This window comes from Cyprinodon variegatus, unplaced genomic scaffold, assembly GCF_000732505.1.
Source record: "Cyprinodon variegatus isolate N-32 unplaced genomic scaffold, C_variegatus-1.0 Scaffold1288, whole genome shotgun sequence".
Classification (NCBI taxonomy): Eukaryota; Metazoa; Chordata; class Actinopteri; order Cyprinodontiformes; family Cyprinodontidae; genus Cyprinodon; species Cyprinodon variegatus.
The window spans coordinates 135,733-155,979 of NW_015151741.1; the positions used below are offsets into that span (position 1 = coordinate 135,733).

Below are 20,247 nucleotides of genomic sequence, written 5' to 3' on the forward strand. Positions count from 1 at the left end.
CCTCATTTACTCTCTTACTTCTCTACCCAAATCTTTGGGTTACTTCTTTGGAGGATCTGCACTCTCCCTGTAACTGCTGCAGCTACAACGTTGAGCTTTTTTTTAACCTCAAAGTTATCAAGAACTCCTCTGCAGAAGGATGAAAAATCAGTGGTAAGTAACAAAGACAAAGAAAAGCTGTCTTTTAAAGGATCTATTATAGTGATGTAATTTACTTTGCAAAGTCATATATGTGGGTAAAAGTAGTTTTCATTGTAGTTTCAGGTAGTTTGTTTAAATAGCTAATGAGAACTAATTATTAAACGTTGCATTTCTTTTTCTACCTGGCTGCAAGTAACTTTTTATCTCTTGTGCTGGCCCTGTAAGTACAGGACTGGATTTGGACAGTATAGTATGTGGCCACCGGTCCTGGTGCTATCCTCCTTCTGTTAATCCATCATTCTAAAGATTGTTTAAAGATTAGATTAGATTAGATTCAAAATCTAATCTAATCTTTAAAGAATCTTTAGAATGATGGATTAACAGAAGGAGGATAGCATCAGGACCGGTGTCCACATCCATAAACATGTCATCAATGAAATTATTTCTCCAACTTCAAAGAAAAATATTAGTTCAGAGTTATCAAAGTGTCTGAGAAATTAAACTAAAAGAAATGTGCAACCTTTAAATTAAATGTAATTTAAAAAAAGAACAATCCAAAACTAATTGTTTGATGAAATGGCTGATGAAAAGCCCTAAACAACCCCCACTCCCTTCAGTTTCATCCCATTTCACAGTCTTAATTGTCTTCTTTAATGGATCAGTTTCGAGCTGGAGAGGTTTGTTTTTATTGCCAGATATCAGCCCTTTGATTGGACCCTCCTGGTTCCGTCTATTAGGGCGGGGCCTGGCTTTTACGCACACCTGGATTCCGGAAACGCTCTCACGTCAGAGGGAGAGGCTGTCATTGTTCAGAGGAATGGCTCAGGAATTAACCCAGGAATCCTGCCCGACTGGAAGCTTGATCAGCGCCTATATATGTTAGTGAGCAGAGGCTGGGAGCATCAGAGCCTTCAAGTCCGGAGCAAGGGAAACCGCACACCTGTTGGAACCAAGTGAACTGACCGGATTAGTTTAAAGACCAGGCAAACATGTCAGGAAACGCGAGTATTTTACCCAGCGATGAGGCGTTTGAGGACTTCAAGAAGCAATGTTTGGCCACCGAGAACTGGGTGAACAAATATAAGAAGGAGGCGATGGAGGTGTGGATTGAAGAACCTGTATACAGGGGCAGCAACTCACCTAAAGTACATAAAATCAAGGTAAGTTAGTAAGGATGATTAACTTGTGCTCATGTGTATCAAACTGTGGACTGCATATGTGGAACTGTGCACTTTGCAATCACCTGAGAGGAAATAAGAAATGGAAATGAAAATTAAACAAATGACAGGAGCTTTGAAGTTCCTGTTTGACATTATCCTGGAGCATAGCAAGAACCTTTATGGAGATGAGATGAAAACTTAATTTATTATAATAATAATAATTAAAAAATTATGATTTGATCTGGATGAGTCATTCTTTCTTAAAACTTACAAAAAACCTTCACAGAACCTGGAAGTTTAAAGCATCTTAAACATGAATTCCAGCAAAACTATTTTCCAAATGTTGACAAAGCCCCCTGAGCACTTCCTTTGAATCTCAATGGATTTTATTGGGGCTGTTTTGTTTTTTTTTTTTTTGTTTGTTTGTTTGTTTTACCATTCAAAGTTGCAGGTAACTTCCAGGACAGCTACAGGGAGTTCATGTAAAATAGTCCAGATATCCTGAAACTTATAGATGTTTAGCAGCAAAGTCACATCCAGTTCATTCCACAGGTAGAAAAGTATATGTTTCAGGAAAGCTGCAGGATGTTTATATAAAAGATCTAGATAGTTCAAACAATATGTAGGTAAAGAACAGGACAGGTCTTTTGAGGGTGCTTGGACAGTACTTACAAGTTCCTGGAAAGTAGAGTAGAAATAAAAAATAGAAATACCCCTTTGTCACACATTTGGGGAAATTCAGCTACTCGGCATGAACAGAAAAATTAATAAAGCAATTTAAAGAGGCTTAAATGCCTTTTCTCATCAACCAATGTGTTCCATTTTTGCTTTGAGAGATAAAAAGGTTTAGGTTTCAGTGATGGAGCAGATGCTTAAAAAAACACTTTATGTTTCAGTGTAAAATGTCCATCAAAGACGTGTCGGCTGCCACCATGTACGATGTTATTCACGATGGCCAGTACCGTAAGACGTGGGATCCCAATATGCTGGAAAGTCGTGACATCGCTCGCATCTCTGACAACGCCGATTTTGGCTACTACTCCTGTGAGTACCCCTTTCTGTTAACCTAAAATTGAACTTTTAAGGTTTTAGTTTTCCAGGTGTTTGTGTATTTTCTTTATAACTTCCTTCAAGCTTCTCTGTGAGACGTCTGCACTACTTTTAATCCTTTCACAAACCTGTTGCTCCTGTTTTGGCTTTCCCATGAACACTAGGCGGCTTCCTGTTACACCAGAGTATTTATTGTCACAACACGTGGATCCAGTAAGAGTGATTTTTTTTCTGCTTTTTTATTTGTTCCCCCCATGCAGGGCTTTGTCCAAAGCCGATAAAGAACAGAGATGTTGTGACTCTGCGTTCGTGGCGAGTGAAGGATGACGAGTACATCATAATAAATTTCTCTGTCAAACACCCGGTACGCTTCCTCCATTTTATAATATATCAACCTTTTTGACACTTTGGTTGCACATATAAATTAATACATGTCTCAAATGTTTGCTTTAACTGTTCAAATGTATTTCCTCATTATTAAAGCATATTTTTGTGGCTTGTTTGCAGAAATATCCACCACAAAGCAATCTTGTGAGAGCAGTGTCCCTCCTTACTGGTTATTTCATCAAGCCCACAGGACCAAAGAGTTGTACTTTTATTTACCTTTCACAAGCTGACCCGAAAGGTAAGAGTATATATGAACAAACCCTGAAAAACCTTGCATAACCATTTATTAAAAATGTATTTCTAATTCGTGTATGCATTTTCTTTAGGTTCTCTTCCAAAATGGGTGGTGAACAAAGCATCACAAGTCCTGGCTCCTCGGGTGAGTTCTCGCAGCACCTAATCTGGCACCTTAAACAGACAAGGCTAGTTCATTCCCTGCATGCACAATCATTGTGTGTCAGCATAGCTGCTGCTGATGATGAGGGTGTGCAGAGAGCATAAACCTGGCACATGTTAGGGGTGTGTTTTTGAGTTTCTATGTGACTTAAATGACAATGGTAGCCATAGAAACACAACTGAAGGGCCTTGTCCAGGTAGAACTTGTTGCTGACAAAGGAGAATCTCAGCTTAAGGTGCTGCCTGGTCGCCCAACCCAACCTGTTCCCCAGGTTTCAGATCTTGCTTTAGTTGAAACTATTAAGAGCAAATTTAACAGATGCAGAAAGTCCTGAAAATCAAAAGGAGAAATGGTTGAAGTTATGTTAAATCCATTTAGCTTAGGCATAGGTTTCTTATTAATCTATATAAGAATTGGATTTAAGCATCAAGCGAAGGAGATAAACTGAAGTTATTAAATTATATTCAGGTATCAAATCCCCAATCCTTAGGTTTAGGTTTCCTCCAAAATATGTTGTCTGCAGTTTCTTGTTTTTTTTTTGTATTTGACAGAAAATTATTGGCAGAACTACATAGAGGATCAAGTTAACAAAGAAGATAGGCAGCCATTGTCAGTTATGTAAAAAGCAAAAACTTTAAAATAAAAAGATTTAACAAAACAGATTATAAAATTCAGCCGAAGTAACCACCTCTGGCCTGGCATTGTGTTATAAATTGTCAAAGGGTGGCGCCCTGCCTCTGCAGTAGGATGCCTCTCCAGAAGCATATAGACCCTTATTGTTTTCCAAAGGTTTTTTGCTTTTCCAGGTTTAAAAGTAGCCAGTCTGATCTGCCTCAGATACTTTTATTAAAACATTCTACTGATTTGATTGTTTTGTCTTATTGGCTAAGAAACTTATTGTATTTATCCATCATAGTCTATAGATCAAAATGTAATAAAACAGACCAGGACAAAAACCTCCCTCATCTGGCTTTAATAGTAATATTATATTTTTCCCACTTTTTTATCCTTTAACTTTAAAGTCTTTATCATTTTATAGCATTTAAAGATCCGAATGAGGAAACAGGCTATTTTTTTTAAGGTCACGAATCATCTACTTCCTTAATGCCTAATAAATCTAAGGCTTGGTCTGGTTGGGCTGGTATTAAACAAAAACTTGCATCAATTCAAACTAACATTGTGCAAATTGTGTATCTAATTAGAAAACTGATTTATGGTAAAATGTATCTAATCTTAGCCAAGTTCAAGAAAAAAAATTATTAGAAGGTAATTTGGTTAAATTTCTCATTTCTAAAGCCTGGTGATAACCTATTCTAGGGATAATCATCTTGTATAATTTGAGGATTAACAAACATGGATGCAATGAAATTGATTTAAACATAAAATTTATTATTTTTATTTATTTATTTATATATATATATATATATATATATATATATATATATATATATATGGCCAGTTTTACTGTTAACTAGGACTGGGGTGGTAAAACTCTATGTCCTCATGTTGCAGTCCTCTGATCCTCATTTTTAATCTCTCCAGGTGATGAAAAGTGTGCACAAGGCAGGACAGAACTACCCAGCATGGAAACAGCAGCACCTTCCTGAGGTGAAGCCCTGGCTCCACCCTGAGCAGAGCACCCTTCCCATGATGGACCCTGCCGAACTGTCCATACAGAGATCAGACTCGCTTGAAAACGTGGACGAAAGCTCCAAAGTGGACGCTCAGGAAAGTGAGGACAGCAGCTAAAAATCGCACACCACTAAAGGAGGAAAGGAGGCCAGAGAAGAGTTTAGGGGATGACCTGTATATGTATATATATTTTTGTTTTTTGTTTTTTTTAAGAGAGACTTTAACATCCCAGTTCTCTGTGAGATCACCTAAATCCTCAAGTTTTCCACATCAATGTGCCTTATGGCAGAAAGAAGAGCATCAAGTGTTTACATTTGTCTTAATACAGAAAAGAGCACAGATCAAGGCTTCATTCACCTCACTCAACCCAAGCTTGTGCACACAACTGGAGGTGGGGGATATTTTTAAAGCGCTACAGTCAAACGGGTCATCTGCAGGGGTATCTGTTTTTCAAAAAGCTTCATTTGAAAGGAAATGGAGTGCAGCTGCTGGATATTTTATTTTGTCTGTATACTAAAAATAAGTTCATGTTTAGTCCTGATTACTAAAACACAACTTCTTTTAACTTTTTTTTTTTTTTTGTATCTCAGAGACCATTTAAAAAAGTCTCTTTATGTAAAGGGACCACCATCTAAAACTCATTTGTTTTTGATTAAAACATATTTGACAGATATTTAGCTGTTTTTAAGAATAATGTATTTGTGCAAGTTAGGTTTTTTTTTTTTACTGGAAGTTAATTTTTGACTGATGTTTGCCTCTAATGTGTAATGAAAAAGTTATGCAATCAATTGAAGCACAGACGTCTATCGTCACCTTAAAGGGAAAGAACCATTTTATGTAAATAGTAATTCTGGTTTACTATTGGAGTATGGTCATAACCACAACTGTTGTATTTATTACACTAAACTTATGAAGCCATGAATGGAATGACGTCCTTTCGGCTGAAGTTAGTCTTCCCTTTTATTGTTCTCAGAATATTTGAGTTTGACTTTTTAAAATAAACCTGACAAAGGTTAACATACTGCAGTAATCTGTGCCATTGACTGCATTCCTCACATAGGTTGGTTTCTCCAGAAACTGCATGGAACGAGTTTTGCTACTCGCTCTGGAACAATCCAGTTCATTTCCAGCCCTGGTTCAGGTTCTTCCAGTATAGTAAAAAAAAAAAAGGTTATTAGAGTTTGAGCCATAGTTATTCATCTTTATGTGCCACGTTGCTTTGATGAAAGATGTTCAATCATCCTGAGTCAAGCTTAAAAGCTCAGCCAAAAATTACACAATCTTTTACTCGCACGGTTTAAAGTGCAGGTGTGCAAGAGCAGGTAAATTTTCACAAAAAGCTAGTCAAACTTTTGCATTTTGTACATGTTTTTTCTCTGAATGTTTCTATTTACATAGCAATAAAAATAAATCACAAGGCCATCTCTGTTAACACATCCTAGCTGGCAAAACTACTGACATAAAATGTCCACAAACTATAGCAAAATATTAACCAAATTGCCTAAAAACATTTATAATTAATAACAAAAGGAATAAAAACTGAACAAAAAAAGGAGGAAAAGGTTTAATATTTAAAATAATCTGGCACTATATCAATGTAAATTATTTAGATGGTTTGGTCCAAACTGATGGCCTTTAAACAAGTGTTTAAGTACTAATGAGATGTACAATAAGCAGTGCATTATGGGTAATGGCTATTGCAAAATTACTGTAAAACACACCAACAGCAATGGTTACAGTATATCTAGACCTAAATTTCACTCATCTTCTTTCAGTCGTTTTAACTTGATAAGACGATACACTCAGGCTTATTTTAGACATTTTAATAGAGCGGAAATGTTTTGGATATCAACTATAATCCAGAATCGTCTGCCCCAGTTCACAGACAGAAAAGGGAAAACAAGCTGTGATCATGTAGTGGTATTCTGAATTATTCCACATAACTTTAGCATGAATAGCAAAGAGCATTTTTTTCAATAAAGGAAAAACATGCATAGGTCTATCTTACATTCAAAGACCTTTACACAACAACTGAAGCAATTCTTTGGATCTAAAATTAAAACATACCCCACAAGAGCAAACATAGCAGGTGACTAAAAATACTAGAGCAGATTATGCCCCTATAAGCCAACATTAAATAGAATACAACAAATAAAAAGTAGAAATTACTGGTTCCTACTAAATAGTTGTCAAGGGACTTAATGAAATATAAAGCAGTAACTTTGTATATATGCAAAATTACACATGAAACCTTTTATAAAGCTACATTTGTCTAAGAAATATGGTACAGTGCGAGACTACACAGAGCGGATCGTAATACATACCAGTTAGCAGAGTGGCAGAAAAGGGGGCGGGGGTTTTACTGGTTACTCTAGTAACCACCAACTGCCAAGAGAACATAACTTGCATAACAAGCAACTGCCAGTAGCAAAATAATTTTCTTCCTCAATAAAATGGATGTGAATGATACAATAACTATTACTATGTTTGCATGTATGGTAGTAGTACCAAAAAAACAAAACAAATTATGATTTATTTTAAAGAAAACAGGTGTAAGATCAGTGATCAGAATACAAAAACCAAGAAGGAATGGAGCAATAGTCTATCTATTAGAAAACATCCCAAAAAGACAGGCCAATCTCCCCTTGGATAACATCCCCTAAAACTCTCAGCTGCGATCCTCACGCCAAACTGTTTTCACCAGCAGAGCTCTAAGCTTGAAGAATTAATACATATTTTTTCCAATATCTTTTCCAGGTGCACTTCCTGACAAATAAATTGAACATGTTCGTTCTCAGCTGAACACTTCAACCATCTTGTATGCATGTTTTTAGAAAGCTCCTCTAGCCCTTCAATGATCCATGACTCGTCTGCACAAAATAAACTGTCGTTTCCAGCACTTAGACCAGGGGGAGTCTCTGCATACAGTGACCTCTGACCCTGCACCTCCTCTCCTCAGCTTTGTTTTCTATATTTCCTGTGAATAATAGTCTTCAGCTTTAACACCTCCAGCAGGGGAGCCCTTACTGGTTGCTTCTTTTAAATTTCCACATTTGGGCTCTATGAAAAACACATATATAGACATTTAAACTTTATGGTTCTTGAAAATATACTGCTTCAACTGTGTTAATGATTCAGAATAAAAAACTTCACACAAAAGATCTGTTACAATTTATATTTGATTATAAATATTTTAAAATTTCCATAACTCTACACACAATTACAATTTTTGATAATTACTTAAAACAGTTAGTATGTTTAGTAACAGAACAAATTTATGCAAAGTGCTGCACTATTTCCTCTTACAGCTTAGGTTCTTAAATTGATTTTGCTAGTTTCTATCATTTAGGACTTTAGTCCCAAATACATATTAGTGTTGTAAGTTGTAGGTCTTTTATCTACTAAGGCCACGTTCACAATGCAGATATTGATGCTCAGTTCAGATTGTTTTGCTAAAATCCTTTTTTCCCTGCAAGATTGTTCAGACTACTACTTTATTGCACCCAGTAGTAATCAGAGCCTGGATATCTGATTCAGTGCCACATATAGAGGCGGCACAACTTGGAGATTTTTCTGGGAGTTGAAAAGATCGGATGTTGGACATTCTGACCATCATGAAAGTAGGAAATTAGTTGCATATGGGCAAAAACAAAAATGGATTATAGTGGCATTTACCAGAAATGGGAATGTAGCCTAATGACCCCCCGCTGTGAGACAATATCTTTGAACTAGGGGAGAACTGAATTTGCACAAACCAAAAACATACTACCGTACACATGAGAAGTCCCAAGCTGTATAAATAAAATATATAAGGTTAAAATTTCTACTTTTCCAAATATGAACTACATAACTACATGTGAAGCCTGTGACTTTTTCTGCACAACATGCACCATTTAACTGTTTTCAACCAGTACAGAAAACATATCGTCCTAACATGGTGGGGTTTAATTAGACATGAAAATCAGTCTTCCTGAAGCTGTGTCAGGGTAGCCAACAGTTAGTAAAAACAGTAATGATGTCCAATGAAGTGTAGGCTTAGGTGAACTGCTGCCACCTAGTGGACGGTTCTCTCCTTCTGTCTTTGGTAGTCTGAGGTGGAACAAAAACACATAATTATTACACCGAAGTGGTATCAATATATCTACCTTTTTTTTTAAAGGATACATAATATTGTGTTCCTAGTATGTTAGTGTTTATATGCTTTTATTTTCAATACCTAAACATAAAAAAGTGGATAAAGAGTGATCAGGTGAAAAAGACAATGGGAAAGTGAATCAAAGCCCAACATATACAACATGCTGACTAAATAGGATAAATTGTTAGATATTTACAGCTGGGTTTTTTCGTAACAAACTTGTCATTTAATGTGAATTATATATATATATATATATATATATATGGCCAGTTTTACTGTTAACTAGGACTGGGGTGGTAAAACTCTTCTTCTTCATGTTGCAGTCCTCTGATCCTCATTTTTAATCTCTCCAGGTGATGAAAAGTGTGCACAAGGCAGGACAGAACTACCCAGCATGGAAACAGCAGCACCTTCCTGAGGTGAAGCCCTGGCTCCACCCTGAGCAGAGCACCCTTCCCATGATGGACCCTGCCGAACTGTCCATACAGAGATCAGACTCGCTTGAAAACGTGGACGAAAGCTCCAAAGTGGACGCTCAGGAAAGTGAGGACAGCAGCTAAAAATCACACACCACTAAAGGAGGAAAGGAGGCCAGAGAAGAGTTTAGGGGATGACCTGTATATGTATATATATTTTTGTTTTTTGTTTTTTTTAAGAGAGACTTTAACATCCCAGTTCTCTGTGAGATCACCTAAATCCTCAAGTTTTCCACATCAATGTGCCTTATGGCAGAAAGAAGAGCATCAAGTGTTTACATTTGTCTTAATACAGAAAAGAGCACAGATCAAGGCTTCATTCACCTCACTCAACCCAAGCTTGTGCACACAACTGGAGGTGGGGGATATTTTAAAAGCGCTACAGTCAAACGGGTCATCTGCAGGGGTATCTGTTTTTCAAAAAGCTTCATTTGAAAGGAAATGGAGTGCAGCTGCTGGATATTTTATTTTGTCTGTATACTAAAAATAAGTTCATGTTTAGTCCTGATTACTAAAACACAACTTTTAACTTTTTTTTTTATATATATCTCAGAGACCATTTAAAAAAAGTCTCTTTATGTAAAGGGACCACCATCTAAAATTCATTTGTTTTTGATTAAAACATATTTGACAGATATTTAGCTGTTTTTAAGAATAATGTATTTGTGCAAGTTAGGTTTTTTTTTTTTACTGGAAGTTAATTTTTGACTGATGTTTGCCTCTAATGTGTAATGAAAAAGTTATGCAATCAATTGAAGCACAGACGTCTATCGTCACCTTAAAGGGAAAGAACCATTTTATGTAAATAGTAATTCTGGTTTACTATTGGAGTATGGTCATAACCACAACTGTTGTATTTATTACACTAAACTTATGAAGCCATGAATGGAATGACGTCCTTTTGGCTGAAGTTAGTCTTTCCTTTTATTGTTCTCAGAATATTTGAGTTTGACTTTTTAAAATAAACCTGACAAAGGTTAACATACTGCAGTAATCTGTGCCATTGACTGCATTCCTCACATAGGTTGGTTTCTCCAGAAACTGCATGGAACGAGTTTTGCTACTCGCTCTGGAACAATCCAGTTCATTTCCAGCCCTGGTTCAGGTTCTTCCAGTATAGTAAAAAAAAAAAAAGGTTATTAGAGTTTGAGCCATAGTTATTCATCTTTATGTGCCACGTTGCTTTGATGAAAGATGTTCAATCATCCTGAGTCAAGCTTAAAAGCTNGCACAACCAATAGTGACAAAGGTAATTAGTTTTAAACTTTACGAGTTGTGCTACAACTTACTCTGGAGTGTTCTATGTCTTGGAAATCCACATCATTCACAGAAAGAACCTGATCTCCTTCCTGAAGTCCTGCTCTATGAGCATCTGAATCCGGGACAACCTGAAAACACAAAAGGGAACTATTACTACAAAATCACTCTGTTTTTGGAAAGAAGGCAGCGATGGGTTATAATTGCTACACCTGGACAAACCTTAGATATAAAGATTCCTAGTTGTGATGCTTTGCCTCCACGTATGTTGAAACCTAGCTGGGCTCCTGGGGGTTTCTTCAACACAATGGTACGAGGCAGGAACTGGGTGAGCTCGTTGTTGTAGTCTGGGTGATGAACACGCTGTTAAACAGACCAGAATCACACAGTGAAAACTAGATGTTTACATACTATTTGGGAGAGCTAACAGACAGACTGTTTTTTTACAGTCAGTAAAAAAAAAATCTAAACAAATAAGATGTCAAGGAGAAAAATTGTAAATCAAAATATTATTTTGAACAAAAGGCACCCAGGAAAAATCTAAAGACATTTATACTAAAGGTCCTCATACAGTGACAATCATATCATACCCTATATATATATATATATTTTTTGTTTGTTTGTTTGCTTGCTTGTGGAAGATCTAAAGAATGTTAAACATTCATATTAGAATTTTCACATATAAAACAAAGAGTGTCACAGATAACAGACAGATTTACTGAATATGTATGTGGTCCTTAATAGTCAAGGTCCAAGTATGGCCATTGCAGAACTAATAGTTATTATTATGAACATTATTTATGTTCATTATGGGTGTTCTTTGGTCCAAAAGGCAAGAAAATTAAACACTTTTGCAAAATATTTTTTAAACACAAACTGAATTCAATCAACCATGACTTTTTTTTAATATATCAAAGAAACTTCAAAGATTTAAACTTTTAAATGCATTCCGTGAAATTGGATGACATCTGACTTTATTGATACTTTATAGAGCTGTATCTTTGTTGCGAAAGTAGCTTTTCAGTAAAGCAAAACATTATAGTTTAAGTTAACTGAGCTCCGCCTCCCCTAAGCACAGATCTTCCTTCAACTACAAAACAAACGTCCACCAGAACCGTTTATGTCCGAGCTCACCTCCTGAGGGGGAATCCACGCCGGTGGGTTCTCATAAGAGGGCAGGAACACCACTGGCAGCTGATAATCATCATAAGGAATTTTCTGATCCATCTTTCATTTAAACTCCTATCACAACAGAAGTTTATTAGCATTTCACGTTTACGATTTATTCTAATATACAGTATATATAACGGACTCAATATATTCAGGACATCTACTATATTAAGTGTCTACTGAGTAATGTACAATAATAAATATTTTATGTCTAGTTTAATAAAAGCAGTGACATTTCATTACTTAGCGTGTGCTAAAAACTAAATGCTAACTTACACTGCTAACTAAACCAATATCTTAAACAATTCGCTGTAACCATATCATGAATGTATTTTCTACGTCTTACTATTGTTAGCAAGACTATTAAAATATTGCAGAACAAATTAAGAAACAAGAGCTGTACGCTTTAAAAGATTTTTACCTGCCTGAAAGCTACCAGTTCGAACTTCCTCTGCTGTGTCCCTAACGGAACTCAGCGCATTACCGCCACCTGCTGACAGAAGAGTTATCTTTTTCTTCTTCTTCGTCGAGTTTATTTGGCGGTTGACAAACAACTGTAGACGCACATTACCGCCACCACTGTTTTGGAGTGTGCCAAACTGCTCCCATGAAGCATCATTCCATTTTTTTTTTACTGTTATACGTTTGACCTTTTTTATTTTAAGATAATCCTAACCGACTTACTGAACCTTACTATTCAGTATGGTGGAGTGTTATATATTTTTTTCCCGTTTGCCATGTCTTTATAGATCTAAACGAGGCTCGACTCTCCCATGAAAGGCTGTACAGTGATTTTTTAGCATAAAGTAAAATCTTGTTAAACAAAAGATGCTGGTTAAATGGTTAAACAGTCTGCCCCCTTCAATGTTAATCAGGCTCGAGTTTTGTCCCCAGTTTGATTTGATTTAAAGGATAGTTTAACTCCATACATTTCCATCATAGCCCTCTCCCATATGTGTTTCTACTTCCCTCTTTGGTCCAGGATTGTATCACAAGGTCAAATAAAAAAAACCTATTTGGAGAATATTCAGGGTTAATTCATCAGCATCACAGCCATCATTCATTCATTTAATCAATCAAAGCTTCATTCACCAAAATTATTTCATGTGTTTTAAGTTGATTGTCCACTTGATGGCATAGTAGTGCTGCTCAATGCTCTATGAAGCTTCATCTCTCCATCATTGCTTATTTCTATCTTCACAAAGATTAATCAACAGCCGGCACCCTGAGCAATAGGGGTTTAAAAAAAAGAAAATGATTAAAGATTTTATTATTATTATTATTATTTCAGAAGGAAGCAGTTTGTGAGTCTACTATTATAAAGAAAAGCTGTAAATAAAAACTAAAATCACATCAAGGGTTGTGTCTGAGACAAGCCCTATGACTCTCAGTATTTCTCTAAGTATTGTCTCATCAGTTTACTATTATGTTATTTTAAGTTACAGTTTATTTACACATATTTTAGGGCACTTGCAAACTTTTAACCAGTTTTTATCAATGAAACATTGTGATCCCTGGATACCAGTTTGTCATATCACAATCCATTAAAGAAAATAGATCTCCACTAATATTTACCCATATTGATTTTTTTCAGACATTCACCAGATAACTGTTTTTGCCCACATTATCATTTCGCACCCACACACCTTGAAAATAATTTTGATACATAAAAAGTGTATGGAATGCAATAACCAAACAAGAAGTATGAACAGAAATAAAAACAAATAAAGTCTTTCCAAAAATGGCTTAAAAATAAAATGTAATTTTAAGACAAATTGTTAGATACAGACATTTTATAAAAAAAAAATTCCAGAAAAGCTTAATGGAGTCTAATAAACTCAAGTTTCTAAGTTTCCTTTCATTAATTTTGGCTCAAATATTTATACCACTTTTGCATGGGTAATTCAAGGATGCACAACATGCACATGCAGTATTCCTTTTAACCTCAGGCAATTCTAGTTTTCCATAACTTCAGTTCCTTTTTTACCTTAAATAGATATCAAATGGACTCAGTGCCATTTATGTATGACTTGCATATATTTCTGGATGGGGTTATACCGTTTAATTGCAGCTATTATAATAACTTTCCTTCCGCTCATTAGGAATAATTAACAGAACAACATCCTGCCTGAGAGATTGGGCAATTTACTTCTTGATGAGTTTAAAAGTTCTAATTTCCATTATTAGTGTAATCATGGATCTCACTGAAGCACATCCCTGGGTTGTTGGCATCATGTCACTCTGTAAATGGGTTTTTAGAAATGTTAAGTCTTGGTTTAATGAGCTGGTTTCTCTAAGACGTTAGGACTGGGTTAAATTTCTCTACTTTCTTTGTTTTAGTGAGAACAGGGGCAGCAGCATTATTGATCAGCTGTCTGATTGACGTTTTGGGTAAACCCGTGAAGATAGCATTGCAGAAATCAATTTAGCAAAAGATAAACACATGGAGGATGAGTATTTCATGATCCCATTGGGACTTCAGTCCTTTGATCCTGGAAATGTTGTACAACTGAAAGAGGACTGTCAAAGTAATATTCCTTTTTGTGCCTCTGAATATTCAGGCCTAAGACCATCAATGCTCTGAAATCTTGACCCTGGTCTGTGTTTTCTAATTATAATAACTGAAGCTGTAACTTAATAATCGTATTTAAAGTGTGTCTCATAAGCCCTGAGTCTGAGGATCCAGCATAGCAATGGCTAGATTCCCATAAGGAGAACACTCCCAGAACCATAGCATCCTATAAGCTTCAACATAAAATTCAGCAAACACAATCCAGAACAGTCTATTTCAATCCACAATGACTTGAAAGGATTTCGTAGTACCAGCCTCTATGAAATCAGCTGTGTGACAGTGCTATGGTTCTATGGTGGGTAGTATTTGGGAGCTATGGTATCCCCCTCCCTCTCTCTGAACCTCTCCTGATGAGGAAAATGTGTTCTGGTAGCAACATCATCTCGATAAAAACCCTGTACAAACCTACATACAGAATACCCCTAAGGCAGCTAGCTACCCTAAAGCAGTTGCCGTTTTCCTTAAGGGCACACCGAGGAGAGTCATACGATGTCACTTCAGGGTTGGAATCAGTTTGTAACACAGGTGACTAAATATTTGTTATAACTTTGGAAATTCTGCAGCAACTGCATGTTCGTTAAACCAGGAACTTTAACATCCCATCACTAGGAGGCCCGCTTGAACTCCCAGAACGATGATCTTTTGCAAAGTTGTTGAAAAGAGACCTCTGCCATCTAAAAAACACACACAGCAATCATGTTGCATGATATTCGCCTGCATGTTACTTATGTCATTGACAAATTATTGCTCATATTAGTGAGCTAACATTGCTTCCCAAACTCTCCTGTACTTTTATACCTGACAGGAAGACACAAAACCGTCCAGTTATTTAAAAAGTAGTTAACTATTGAAACTGGTTTTTAATATCCCGCTAATAACTAATGAATGAGGATTTGAGATGTCAAGACCTGGTGGAAATACACCAAATTGGATCAATGAGACAGTATGACAGGTTGAACTTTCTTAAAGAAAGTTGTAGGTAGCATTGATGTAAATATTTGTAGATATCCCCAATGGGCAGACATCCACAAACATGAATCCATAAGCAGTGTGGGAACTGTGCTGCTGTCAGTTGTTTTGTTTTTTCTTAGCAGCTGAAGTTGCCTGGTTCTGATTATTGTGTTATGTTTATGGCTTTGATGCTGAAATTTGTAAACTACAGGTCAGTAAAAGTTTGAGTTTGAACAGCCTTAATATTAGGTGTATTAACACGCATCAGGTTATAACAACGATAAACTCATTTATAGATAAATTCAGGCAGCCAAGGTTAGAAAAGAGGGAAGCATTTAGGAGTGGGGACAGACTTGTTATGGTCGTTAAAGTACAGGTTTATCATGGAGAAGCAAGATGTTAAATGAGTGTTTTCAAATAGAATAAAAAAAGCACCCCATCTGTCTGGAGGGGGTTCAGAAAGATCAAACTTTAAACCTAAAGCTCCACAAGACTCTTGACTAGTAAATAAACTAAACCCGTGACTCCTCGATTTAGCTCCAGTCTCAGTGTTGGCCTAATTAAAGGTAAAGAGGTATAAACTGCAAAAAAAGCTGATCAGCTGTCTCCAGTATTCACATTTTTAACACCTCTCTGGAGATATGCAGTGTCTACCAAAGACAATAATGGAGCAGTTCTACTCCACCATCATTAAAGCCATCCTCTCCTCCTCCACCATCATCAGTTTAGCTGCTGCCAACAGTAGGGACAAGGGCAATACATTTCACTGATAGAATACAAAGAATGAATATTGAAATCCTCGTTTTGTTGTGTTTTTAACCATAAAATTATGGTATTTAACCGTAAAATTATTTGTTTAATTATTTTAAACACTCTACAACTTTTCATTGTGTATGCGTGTATATCGTTGATTTTCTATTACATTTTTTGAGTAAAACTTTTCATATCAATCTTGGTTTCAATTTAATTCAGTTCAAGCTTTCAAATAATATATTTGTCATGATTTTGACGCTGATGCCGGGCTTAATGGCTCATTTCATTCACCTGTCTAACTCTGCCCTGTTCCTCATCACTGCTTATCTGATCCGCCTACTCCTGCTTCCTATTAAACTCCTTAGTCGCAGCCATCAGTGCCAGATTATTCTTGGGCCTTTGGTGTAGAGAGTTTTCTAGCATTTCTATAGTTTTCTGATTACCTGATCGGTTTCTGTATTTGGACCTTTGAGCCTGCCTGCCCCTGTCTGCACTGTTTGCCTGGCCTGTCTTCGGACTCCTGTTGGATTCTTCTGTGGACTGAATCTGGATATGCTTCTTGACTTCGCCCTGTGGATTATCATGCCTTCCTTCATCTGCTGTGATCTGATCTCCTGTCAGCTCTGCAGCCTTCTAGGCTCCCATGTCTGGAATGCTCTGGCAGAATCCACTGCATCTTGTCAGCCGACCGGCTGGAATCATCCTTGTTCTATAGGGACGGACTGAACTGTCAAACCAGGTTAGTGATTAACACGTTCATAATCATCCTCCATCAGATTATCATGGTCACTAACCTGTGTTTCTCTCTTATAGATGTTTTTGTGATAGACGCCCTAACCGCTGACAGCGCAGATCCTGGTTAAATAAAGGTTTTTAATTTATTCCACTGTCTGTCCTGCCTAAAAAAATTGGGTCCTCTGTTCTGAAATCCTACAATATCATCTACTTATAAAAGTTTTTTGGGCTTTACAATAAATCTTTTTTTGTGTTGCATTTGATGCTGTTCCTCCAGCAGCTCTGACTCAGTGCATAGCAATGGATCTCAAAGTCAAACTGTAATCAGTCAATGTCCTGTTCAGTAATCATTTTCAGTGGTGGGTAAAATATCAAGACAGGATGAGGAGCTTGTAAATCTATACTTCTTCTAAGCAGATTTTCTATAATTGTGTGTCATTTTGTCCACATTTGTTTTGATTAGAGATAAGTATAGTCCTGGACTTTGTAGTGATGTACAGAATACAATTTAAAAATTCTGAATTTTCTCAGCCTTCTGATGTTCTCCTCAGAGATTTCTGTATGAAATTTTTATGTGAAAGTTTTCTACGAGCTCATTTACTGATATACGAGAGAAAGTGGAAGTGGACGAGCAAACTTGGTTATATGTTTAAGTTGCACTATTTCTAACAATGTGTTTTCTTAAAAGTCCTTTTTAGTCAATTAAGTCAATGAAAATGAGACTATTGCTGATGGTGTATAGGGTTAGGCAGAGATAACCAGAACATCACTGCCCACCAGAATATGAACTCAGCTTAACGAATGAAGCCGAGTTGTTTATGTGTTAGTGAACACGCTTGCCTTTTACGATTACCAGTGAATGCAACATCAAACAGTGTTAAGAGTTTGCTTATATAGCATTTTCAGTGAGTCATTGGTCCTGAATTTAATATACCAGGATTTTAATGATCCCATCCCACACCTGAAATTTTCTGGGGGTGACCCACTGAGCATGGTTAAACTTAGTAATGGAATCCCTGACTGGAAATGATCTACCAGACGAATAGTTAATGTTGAATACAGTCAGTTTACTTGCCTTAGGGAATGATATTTGGAAAGTTGGACCTTAAAACTCTATTTACAGTCTGCTGTTTCTTTCTTATCTTAGTAGCTGTTTTTGCTGTTGGACAGAAACTTTACAGCATTCTTCCACTGTAGTCCCAAGCTTTCCTGGAAATAGTCACAGCTGTTAATTTTACCACCTGAACAAGGTAAATATCATAGGAAAGCTTCTGGAATATAAATATTACCTTTAATACACTGATGGTTCTTACAGACCTTCAGTGTAAGAGAGAAAAATGAATAGTCAACCAAAAAAACAGGAAACTAAAGAAAATAAAGAATACACTTAAAAACAATTAAGAATGTATTTGCTCATAATCTGCTTATCCAGGACTGGGCCCTGGCAGCAGCCTGGGAAGTAAAGCCCAGATACCTTGTCCAGCTCCACTCGGGGAAGACATGAGACATAGACCCTCTAGTGTGACCTGGGTCGTTCCATCAACACTGGTGGCCAGGATAAAATTCATGCTGGACAATCCTGCACATCCTCTTCATGATGCGCTGGTCACCTTCAGTCAGAGACGCATTTCATCACGCTGCACCACACAGCACCACAGAAAATCATTCTTGCCTAGGGCCATCAAATTTTATTTTATTTATTTATCTAATTACTTTACTATGCGCAATAAGACAGTCATGTGCAATATTTGTAATTTTCTACTGAGCAGCTTTGTAAATACTGTATATATCCTGTGTATTCTGTCATCCTTATCTTATTTTATTCTTTTCCTTACCTAATTTTATTCATATCCTAATTTTATTCTTATATCTTATTTTTACTTGCAATCTTAATTATCTCTCTGCTGCAAACAGTTTCACTGCAAGAAAAAAAAATCCCAGCAAGGGAATAATAAAGTAATTTTAATTCTGATTCTCCCAGTTTAAATGTGGAGGACAAAGAAGATGCCAACATCTGAAGGTTGTTTCAGAAATGTTGACGCAAGAGAGAGCTGTGCAGGAACCAACATCTGTGCAACTAAATAAGTATAAAAACTGTAAGGAAGACTGCAGTGATGTGTGCATAGCTAAAATGTCAAAGAAAGGAGTTGTTCCTGCTAAAGGTGGATGTATTATGGATCTTTTAAGAGCTTCATTTCTTGTTCAGTAAAGAAAGGCAGCCTGTATTTACAACACTAATAGATAAAGTGAGGGACTGTTTTTTTCTTAAAATTATTCTACAGGTAAAGACTGAAATCTAAAGTGTTTATTATGTTGAGCATGAACCTTGGTCAAAGTCTGCTGAGGTCACTCTGTACATGAGGTCCTGGTGTACACCTAAGTTCAAAGAGAGGACTACCGGCTCACACGATGTTTGGACTTATTCCACCCCCTCACGCCATCAATCTGTTAGACATATTTGGCACCGGCAGCTTATGATCCAGTAAGTTACTCAATAAATGGAAAATTCCCACCATACCCTTTACTGTGTGTTATGACCTGGACTTTGTATCTGGAGTCATGTCATGGTAGACATTCACCTAAAAAATCCGTCATTATTACAACATATAACTTTTTACCAGAGGACTCTTTCAACAACTTTGGGAGGAAACAATATTTCCTGTAGTTCTGTTTTAGTTTAATGTGCAAATGGCATTTCTATACATGCATGTGTGAGAATATATCCTATTTTTCTGAAATGATGGTTTTTCTCATAGAAATTTAACAAAATATTGAGAGCTGATGAAATTCTCTTGATGAGAAAAAAACTGGAGATCACATGAATTACATGTTTCATTTTCAGTTGAGTTATTAGCTATTACAAAAACAAACAAACAAACAAAGAAAAACAATGAAAGACTCAGAAAACATTCACAATAGTTCATCATTAACCCTTTCAAAGGTCTGCTCCAAGCTGTTTAAAAGGGATCTTCAAGGAAATGAGAGCTGCATTAAGGTTTTTATTATTAAAGCTCCCATGAACTCATAAACTGAGAAATCCCTTCAGTTATTCAACTTGGTCTGCAATAATAGTCAAACTCCAATTAGCCATGAGAAGCTTCATACTAGCCCTAATTTCACATGACTTTTTATGGAGGTCAGATAGGGATGGACAATAACTCAATATTAAATGACTGACTTTTAAACACATTTCTAATATTTCAACATTCCATTCTATGATTAAAGCATTTGTCACTGACTGATGTGTTTGCTTCTAAGGGATTTGTTTTTTTTTTTTAAATCAAACATTTCAAACATGTTATATTGGAGTTTTATGAAATTCTTTTATTTTGTTAATTTGGATATCATAAACATTTTTATAGTATGTAAAATTCTGATTTCTTATTTTTTTTACTTTCTTATTTTAAGTTTTTGCCTTATTGTCCAGCTCT

At 36.3% G+C, this 20,247-nt stretch overlaps 2 protein-coding genes across 2 annotated transcripts; one reads left to right on the forward strand and one right to left on the reverse strand.

Moving 5' to 3' along the window:
- Positions 1-1,009: 1,009 nt before the first annotated feature.
- On the forward strand, positions 1,010-6,135 carry LOC107102652 (PCTP-like protein). Its single transcript, XM_015402039.1, has 6 exons — positions 1,010-1,301; positions 2,198-2,345; positions 2,612-2,715; positions 2,859-2,976; positions 3,065-3,117; positions 4,678-6,135. The coding sequence occupies exons 1-6, from the start codon at positions 1,131-1,133 to the stop codon at positions 4,882-4,884; spliced, it is 801 nt and encodes a 266-aa protein (XP_015257525.1). The 5' UTR covers positions 1,010-1,130; the 3' UTR covers positions 4,885-6,135.
- Positions 6,136-10,637: 4,502 nt separating this feature from the next.
- pdzd11 (PDZ domain containing 11) lies at positions 10,638-12,315 on the reverse strand. Its single transcript, XM_015402031.1, has 4 exons — positions 12,227-12,315; positions 11,770-11,877; positions 10,858-10,998; positions 10,638-10,766 (listed from the first exon to the last, which is right to left on the reverse strand). The coding sequence occupies exons 2-4, from the start codon at positions 11,860-11,862 to the stop codon at positions 10,638-10,640; spliced, it is 363 nt and encodes a 120-aa protein (XP_015257517.1). The 5' UTR covers positions 11,863-11,877; positions 12,227-12,315.
- Between the last annotated feature and the right edge of the window lie 7,932 nt (positions 12,316-20,247).

Coding starts and splice junctions, on each gene's coding strand:
- LOC107102652 (XM_015402039.1), top strand. CDS start 1,131: ATGTCAGGAAACGCGAGTATTTTACCCAGCGATGAGGCGTTTGAGGAC. Junction 2,977..3,064: donor TTCACAAGCTGACCCGAAAG/GTAAGAGTATAT, acceptor CATTTTCTTTAG/GTTCTCTTCCAAAATGGGTG. Junction 3,118..4,677: donor CACAAGTCCTGGCTCCTCGG/GTGAGTTCTCGC, acceptor TAATCTCTCCAG/GTGATGAAAAGTGTGCACAA.
- pdzd11 (XM_015402031.1), bottom strand. CDS start 11,862: ATGGATCAGAAAATTCCTTATGATGATTATCAGCTGCCAGTGGTGTTC. Junction 10,999..11,769: donor CGTGGATTCCCCCTCAGGAG/GTGAGCTCGGAC, acceptor TCTGTTTAACAG/CGTGTTCATCACCCAGACTA. Junction 10,767..10,857: donor TAGGAATCTTTATATCTAAG/GTTTGTCCAGGT, acceptor TTGTGTTTTCAG/GTTGTCCCGGATTCAGATGC.